Source organism: Ixodes scapularis, unplaced genomic scaffold (genome assembly GCF_016920785.2).
Source record: "Ixodes scapularis isolate PalLabHiFi unplaced genomic scaffold, ASM1692078v2 PGA_scaffold2__306_contigs__length_199485367, whole genome shotgun sequence".
NCBI lineage: Eukaryota > Metazoa > Arthropoda > Arachnida > Ixodida > Ixodidae > Ixodes > Ixodes scapularis.
The window spans coordinates 24803800-24812702 of NW_024609857.1; the positions used below are offsets into that span (position 1 = coordinate 24803800).

General features: G+C 44.8%; 1 protein-coding gene across 1 annotated transcript; it reads right to left on the reverse strand.

Annotated features, from left to right (window-relative positions):
- Positions 1-4225: 4225 nt before the first annotated feature.
- On the reverse strand, positions 4226-8695 carry LOC120846724. The gene is made up of 2 exons (XM_040218583.3): positions 8489-8695; positions 4226-5636 (listed from the first exon to the last, which is right to left on the reverse strand). Exons 1-2 carry the CDS (start codon positions 8675-8677, stop codon positions 5274-5276), a joined length of 552 nt encoding a protein of 183 aa, XP_040074517.1. The 5' UTR covers positions 8678-8695; the 3' UTR covers positions 4226-5273.
- Positions 8696-8903: the final 208 nt, after the last annotated feature.

An 8903-nucleotide genomic window follows, 5' to 3' on the forward strand; every position in this document is an offset into this window, starting at 1 on the left:
TAGAGTACCGGTACTTTTTTCTTCGATATACATAGCTTCCATGTGACGTCATTCGCGGCCATGCAAGTATTTTGTGCGCCGCGAGCGTTCGATTCGCCGAGTTAGTTTCACACAGCAGAAGTTGTAGTTTGAAAAAAAGAGTAAGTAGAAATAACTAGAAATAACAAGGCAGCAGCTCCACGTGCTCTGAGCTGCAGTGCATTAACACACTCGGCAAACAATTGTTAAAAAAATAAATATCGTAGTCAGTCAAATGGTACCAGAAACAATTTTTGTTTTATTTGAAAAATCAACCAAAAACAAACGCGATGCAACAGAAGAAACACTGAGGTCGGCGTGGAGAGACGAACGTAGAGGGACGCCAATCGCTGAGCGCGGCGTATTCCGGACACCGCAGGCGGCGACTCGTACGCAAATGAAATGCAAAGGGATTTCCCCAAATGGAGTTTTATGCAGGCGAGCAGCAACCGTTAGTAACATGAAGAGACTGTCAACTACAGACTAGCTCAAGGCACTCATAGACACTCAAACTGGAACGTGGCTATTCGGAAACCTTTGCAAAGTATCGAGGTCATGTTAGTAGTAATAAATAGATAGGTGTATAGAACAAAGTAGATAGAGTTCAGAAAAGCCTACCACGAGCCGACTTCAGGGCTTTCAATGATCACCATTGACTACTGTTTCAGAGAAAAAAAGGAAGGGGGGCGGGAAGGGAGGGGGGGGGGGGGGGGGGTAAACGAAACTTTTTTTGTAAGGAGAGAAGACACACGCTTGAATGCAGGCACACGAATAGGAGCAAGAGGAGTTATAAGCTTGGGGGTTTGCAAAAAACTCTAGCTTAAATTATGCGCGTTTACGGTTCATAACATACGAGGAAGTTCAGAACATGTTTGATTGCTCTTGAAGCTGTCGTAAAAATAATTTAAGTTTGTTAGTGTGACTGGATGCGATTAGAAAGCTAAGTATCAGCCCAGACTGAAATAAGGCTTCGTGCACATCTCTGTCTAGAGTATATTAATTCTTGCAAAATTAAAAAGTTCAATACGACCGTTCGCTAAACTTGAGCTCAACATCTCGTAATTAGAGCCTACAATTAGTCACGAAAAAATGGAACGTGATGTCAACCGCCGACGTTATGGCATCATCTTCTTGACGATAAGCGAATGTGGCTAGAGGGCTTCCTAGCAGACACGCGCGATATGGAGATGAATCTTTGACCGTTATATCGCTGATAACTGGTTCACGGCGGAACAAATCAGGCCAGGTATGTTCTTTGCATGTCGATGCGTAAAAAGCGCCTGTGGCTAAGCTCAAAATAAGTGCGGTCTTCGCAAACGAATAATGAGCAGAAGAAAGCATGATGTTCTCCGCCACAACCGGTTGGAGGGCACCAGTTTTAACGGAAAAAGAGCTTGACTCCTTCTTTTCGGTTTAAGGAAACTTGAAGTGACAACTTCACATTTCGGCTTTAATTTATATATATATATATATATATATATATATATATATATATATATATATATATATATATATATATATATATATATATATATATATATATATATATATATATTTGGACCTTGGCTTCGCTATTTCGTTCACTCACACGAGTGAATTCGTGGTCGAGGAGCTATCTTTTTGGAGGATTTGTGAAAAAACTGCATCATACACGCGGTATAAACAACACGCACCCAAGAAAGATATGCGCACTGAACGCCAAGAAATTGTGTCCTAGACGGTCTAGTTCATTGGAAAAAAAAATCTTCTCGAAATTATTTTAGTGCAGAAACTTTGCTACATTACAAAGTAAAGGACCTGCAGAACTGCGCTCATTAAGAACGGTTTGATTTGGTCAGCCATATCTTAATGCTCCTACGCTTCAGAAAAGAGTAATATTATGTTTCTTACTCATTCGAGCGGACACACTTGCCAACGAATTGAGGTGAGCAAGCTTTTGAGAGAAGCTTAAACTCTAGAATTCGAGTTGATGGTTCGTGCGGTCTACATAAATTGCGTAGCCGCGAACGGCGAACTGTCGCGGTCATGGAGCGGCCACTCGTTCGCAATCCCTGTGACGCGCAGTCGATAAAAAAAAATATTGAGATTGTTTCTATTAACTGCGCCACATCATGGGCCTTGATGTTACCTTTTTCTGATACCGCTGGTTCCCTGCTGTAGTGACGTCCTTAGACTCTCAACTCTTCCGTGTAATATATTATAAGTACCCCTGAGTATCAGCTCAGATAAGCGTGACATTATATGTTACGCTGTCAGAGAAACCGAAAACAGAAATATTGAGCTAGCCTTATTCCCTCCGCGAGCATAAGCACGTGTAAGCCCGCTTCAACCAAAAACGCTCAACATCTCTGCCCGTTTATAATACCAACATCTCCGTCATCATCCTGACAATACTTAAGAAAAAAACTGTACGCGAACTCAAGTTCTGTACCGTCTTTTGTATCACAATAAAGACACATGTAACAAAATGAACGTAGTATTTGACGCGCTGTATGTTCGGCGAGCATTTCGACAAAAAATCCAATATTTATATAAAGTAAAATTACACTCCAACACGTTGTTTGTACCTTTAACCGACCAGGTGTGTGTATTACGCCAGATTACGAAACTGAGGCCCGTGTCCGGCAGTTTCTAATTACTATTTATAAATAAAATCTACATGTTAGAAGGTACACGTCACGCCTGAGCTAAGTCCTCCTTAACGTAAAGAACGCGAGTGGATGTTAGCACACAATATTTGAGAGTATCAATCAAATGTTTCTGCAGAATTATTTTTGAGAGTAAGCATTTACTGTGAATTCTGATGTTTCGACGTCACAGCATTATTTTTATCCTGAGCGCAAGAAGGTGCTTTTAGCCATATTTGTTTCTTGTATACCCTACATATTTATATTCTACAGAGAAAAGTGTTCGTATTAAAATTTACTGCAAACAAAAACGGTGTAATTTTTTGTGCTTTAAGAGAATGCACAAAGTTATGTGTAATTCAATAAAATAAAAAACTAATATTTTTATCCTCACTGAGATTCTCGTCGAAGTTGACAAAATAAGCGAAACTCAGTGGAAATGTAATCGTTTAGAGACGGACATAAACAGTACTTCGCCTCATTTCTATTCGATTGTACAGCCCTACACTAACAATCTCACATCGTGTATCCACTTAACATTTTTCATATAATGTATACACCTATAATTAAAGCATTCAAATTAGTGATACTCCTTCACCCAGAAGTGGTTTCCAAAAGAAATTTGTTAAGCAAGTTTCTCTGGTCAGAACTGTTCTATGGTTATTTGAAGGTTCACAAAACATTTTTTTCGTTTGTGCAAATGCAACAACTCTGTAAAAATGAGATATAGATATAAAAAAAAAAAAAATTCAGCCGTGCTACAATTTTCCGTAAACAATTCATGCTGATAAAATCGTGTTCCGCGTTATTTTTCTGTAGTAATCCCATTTGAAATTAACCACAAATGGCACCGGAGTTCATAAACCTTCTCTGGTAATGAACAGCGTGCCTCATCATATTGATTCACGCTCTTAATTAGCATAAGGGCGAGACAAATCAACATCTACTTCTTTCAATACATTAATGGAAAGATAGGAAGTGACAATTAATACGTAAGTATTATAAACGATCACGGTAACTTCATTCCAAAGATTTAAGATCTGAAGGTTTTCCTGCCCCATCACCAAACAAGATATTCCTTTTTATCTTTTTTTCTCTTGCTCTCTTTTCCTTTCTCTCTCTAGAAATGTGTTAGTTAAGACAGTCCACACCATTCACACAAACCATACGATGAGCATTCATGACAAGTTTTGTACTGATTCAGACATTAGAGCAACGAACTATAACATCGTCACTATATTTCCATCGTAATCTGAGAATCGACACATTTGTTTTGATTTTACACCGCAGCTCTTCTGGAATAGGAAGTTTTAGTGTTATTAACGTTCGGATAAAATAAGTGATGAGAATACATCCTAGGGCATTCGATAATGATACCCGCGATGAAACTTCCGCACTGATACTGACAGCGCCTCTTGTCGACGCTGCCACAGAGCCTGCACCCCTAATAATCATGCAAAAATGTATTATATAGATTCTCTATACCTGTTTCTTTTGAACACGGCAAACACGCTGTTAGCGTTTTTTTTTTTGTTTTTTTTGTTTTTTCTCAAGTGCCCGTCAATGTTTTGTTTCCTCCGTTTTTTGTTTTTTTTTGAACAAAAGTTCTACTACATGTTGTCACGGCCAACCATGTTAACCCCGCCTCATGAACCTCATGAAGAAATTTCGGCATGGTAACCACTTCGAAAAATATATATACGAATGTCAAGCAAACTAAGAGTCCTAATACTTCGCTATCCCCCACCCCGGACATTCTCACGTTGCTAAACAAAACTCTCGCGAAGTGCCGCTGATGTTTAGAAAATGAGGGTCAAAATAGCTATTAGAGACGCACTATGGCGCTCGCATGGCATCGAGTATTGATACCGGGGTGCCTCACCGGCCGACTAAACCTTCCCGAAAAATACTTTGAAAACGCTCCGACGAACGTTACTTTTTCCGATCGGCAAGTTGCCGCCGCTAGAGCACTCCACACAACCAACCTCCTCTCTGAAGTCTCCGAGACCCACGCATGCAAGACTGTAGTCTCTAACCGACTGACAGTTTACAGAATCGAGTCCCTAGAAGTCTCGAATGAAAGGAGAAACCGGTTTCCGCAAGCGATCGAAAGAGTGCCTTTATAGTACACATGCGCGGGCAGAGGGTCTACATAGGATTCACGCATGCGCAGACAACATCTCACAAACAATAACCAAATCAATCGCAAAAAAAACATGTCTGTAATGTAGCTTAAGTCCCTGGGGCGAAGGAGATGTTCGGGAGATCGGATATGCTAAGGCAAATATACCACCCAGAAGACAGAGCTTGCGTATCATGTCGGCGTCGGCAGATTCCCGATCCACCCTAAGCGGAAAACACGCGGATGCTCCGAGAGAGTCGCCGCGAAGCGACAGAAGCGTACGTCTTGGCGTCGCCGCACGCTAACATCGCAGACGCGCTGACGGCGACGCAAACGCAAGCTAAGCTGCGGTGCGCCGATCCACTAGCAGAGACGTCTGGGGAGGCGTCGCAGGGCTTGTCTTCCGGGTGGTATTGGCTAAGGTCCTTCAGAGGGGGAAGACGGCAGTGGGAGAGATTTTCGCCCCTTCCCCCGCCCTGTTGCGACGCCTGTGCCAAGTTCCCTCCTCAAGACCGTCCGCCGAGGACGGCCCCAGGTCCTCCGAGCCTGGTCGACTCGAAGGCTGCCGCCGCGTCGGGTCCGGGTAGGGCGCTGGACGTGAACGTCGTGTCAGCTGGACTCCTGGACTCGGTGCCGGGCTCGTTGGTGACCACGTCGGCGCGGTAGCCAAACTCGTCGGCCACGTACGTGACGGTCCTCACGCGGCCGTCGGCGTCGGAGAGGAAGTAACGGCCGGACACGCGGCCGGACCCGTCGCCGGACTCCTCGTGTCCGTGGTGGCCGCCCAAGTTCGGGGAGTCGTACGCGAACGAGTACGGCTGCGGCGGGAAGAATGGCTCGGCGCCCACGGGCACCAGAGTCTGGGCCGACTGTGAGCGGAAAGAAACGGAGTATATCTCGTTAAGATGAGTCTCGCGTACGAGGGCTTAACCAACACCACCTCGAATAATCTAAGCCTGCGTGCACTAGCTTTTCGAAGTCGTCACAGTAAGATCCAGCGCAGACACGGATTGGACGCGAGTCTTGCGTCGCGGTTCGGACGGGCCTCGTATCCAATCAAGGAGTCGAAAAAGGCTCGGCGTCGGGCTCGGGCCCAGTTGCTGAGTTTGCGTCATCCGACAGTGACGACGTCACGTGGAGGTAGAGGAGAAGGTTCATGGGCTTTTATTATTCTAGGTGGCGCTGGCTTAACCAACACCATCTAGAATGATCGATACCCGTGGACAGTCTCATTTACCTCCATGGAACATCGTCGGGATGGCAAGTGGCCCCGAGCCTGACACCGTGTGTCCCTTGAGGCGTTGATTGGACACGAAGCCCAGCCAATCACTGACGCTGTATTTGTGTCCAATAAGTGTCTGCGCTTGATCTTTACATCGAGCACATCAAAATTATGGTGATTATTCTAGGCGGTCTTAGATCAATCCGCGCACTCCCGGAAGTCGTTAAGAGCACACTGCACCTCTATGCACCAGCAAGGCCAATCAGTGGGCTTGTTTCAAATAGTTCAGCCAATGACAAGTGTGCCATCGCTTTTTTTTTATTGATAGGCCACGATGTTTGGTGTGTAATACAGCTTGCCCGTCATTTTTGGCTAAGTTTATGAAAGGAAGAATGGTTGGTGTTTCAAGCGCATCAAGACTCAGTATACGTGTTGGAACTTTTTGAGGGGTTGCTGCTTGGCGTTGCCAGTAGCGATAGTATATATTAACCTAGGCTATAGGGCAGCGGTGACCTATTTCGAGACAGGCATAAAAATATGCGCCGGCTTGAATGAAGAGAAAAAAAAAAAGAAAGAAAACTGCATAGCGTAGAATAGAATAAAAACGTTTTACTGCTTTCGCCAAAGTTAACGTCCGCATACCCTTTCAGGCTCTTCTTGGCCGGCATACTGAAACTTGACTGTCCGTGAAAGAACAGGTTAGGCGTACGAAAGTAGCCAGACGGGACTGAAATCACGAGGGAATTAGTTTAATTCTTCGCTCACAGAACGCAGCGGACTTTTTTTGTCTGGCGGACGCCTGATAGCAAGGTAGCCAATTTATGCAAAGACCGCCAATGCAGGATCGAGGTGCGGCAGGTGATGGAAGTTTATGTCTACAAACAGTTCCATCTAAGAAAAGCTGTATAGGGTGTGGGCTTCTAATGAATTCTCTGGAAAAGCTTGTCAAGTCACGTAACTTCCAGAAACAAATATGCGATTTCTTTTAACTTCATTCAAGTTAAACACAAATAACTGAATTATTTGTTTTTTAAGGAGTTTACAAAGTTTCGTTATCGCTATTGCTGAATAGTTTCCCAAAGTTAAAAACTGAATATTGCGAATTCAATTGGTCCCACAAAAGCGTTTCTTCTTCCTCTTCGGGTAAGTTAAACAAATTTGGAGCAAATCTTCCGTATAATTCAAGGAGTGCGTGGTTTATAAATTTGAAGAAGTACGGTCAGTTCAGTTGCACTAATAGTAGCACCGGTCGATAAGCCAAATCGACCAGAGGACACTTGACAACTACTGTCACAACAAACATTTAAATAACATTTCGCGATATGACACTTGGGAGATCACCGTTTCTGGCGCTGAGCGTTGAATTTCACAAGTGCTAATTCACCGACTCTGAGCCAACGTTTGCCTAGACGCCTTTTAGGATTACAGTGCGACCAAGGTGTGAGAAAAATATCAATGAAAAATACCATTAGAAAACAAAAATCCTAAAGAATACCTACATTATCACCGTAAAGAATAAAGAAGTTAGGAACACAATGTTAGGGTGCAAACGAGCTGGCGATGATTAAACACGATGAACTATAACCCTGAGACTAGGGAGAAAAACGACTATGAAGGAGGGGAACAGGACAAAAAGTCAAAGTCAAGTTAGTTGTTTATACAGCAGGAGGTTAGTCTGCCAGAACATGCAGACATTATTACCCACTGTAGATAAGCAATTTAGCCAGTGCAGTACGACTGCTAGCCTGGGGTCTTTAACGTGCACCAAGCAGTATACGATACACGACCGAACGCCGGTACGATGCTGAGAGAAACAGGAGTTATTGAGACCCATGTTCTTCCTCTGCTTTATCGTCGTTTTTCTCCCTATTCTCAGGGTTATAGTTCATCATGTTTAAAGAAGCTATGCGTTTCGTTCTTGCTGCCGTTGTCCTTTACTTTTAGCATATCCCTTGTAAAAAAAAGAAGAACACAAAGATAAGCGTTCGCTACGTGTCAATGGCATTCCATCTCCAGTTACATCTGCAGGGGATTCTTGAAACAAGTCCTCCTGAAAGATCGGCATGAGAACGACGTGTTGCGTAAAAGGACGTACGACTCGGAGGGTTGTCCGTTGCCCTTTCCCTCTGCCAGGGATGCCGATGATTGCCACCATGCATCATTGAAATATGGAAATGCGACACATAGCGGATGTGGCGCGTGAGCGAAATGAAAGAGTGCCAGAGTTTCAAACCCGGTGGCCGTGCAGGGTCGCTCGAACTGGACGCAATTTATTAGACCGGAGGCCAATAAATTGTGTCGCATCCGCGCCACAGCCGAGGACGTCCTCGCGTGTCGGTTGCACAGATTGGGGACAGCGGACAGTGCGGTCTTTTCATCCGCCGGTGTACATCGGTGAAACGTCTCGCGGACGCTCGCAAGTGCACGAATATCAGGAAGGGGTTCGAGAAGGGGTATGCGAGTCTTTACGACGTGGGATAAATTAGCTCAATGACTTACGGTGTCAAGGTCCCCGTCGGCGTTCCTGGGCCCTGGTCCGGCGAAGGCGCCGCAGACGAGCAGTAGCAGGCTGGCAAGCTGAGGGACGGACACGAGCGAGGAAGAGTCCGTGTGAGCGAAATCCGCAATGAAAAGGGCAGGTCGGTGGAAGCACGGGCGGAGGTTCGAGGCAAAAACACGCGGTAACATTGCAGCAAAAAGACTTGCTTTTTTTTTTCCGCGTGGAGGAAGGAGGAATGAAATCTTATTTTGAAACATGTACCCTTCGCCAAAAAATACGAAAAGGGGTCCTATGTAGGGTCCGTGCGAGCGCGCCAGCGAAAGGGCTACGTCCTCCCATCGACGTCGGCGGGATCATGCACTCTAGATAAAGCGTCTCCGAGTTCACTTTCCCGCAGAACACGGGGACAGTCAA

Bases quoted from the DNA above. Each gene is read 5' to 3' on its own strand.
- LOC120846724 (XM_040218583.3), bottom strand. From the start codon at position 8,677: ATGTTACCGCGTGTTTTTGCCTCGAACCTCCGCCCGTGCTTCCACCGA. The intron at 5,637-8,488 runs GTAAGTCATTGA...TTCCGCTCACAG, and splicing joins CCGACGGGGACCTTGACACC to TCGGCCCAGACTCTGGTGCC.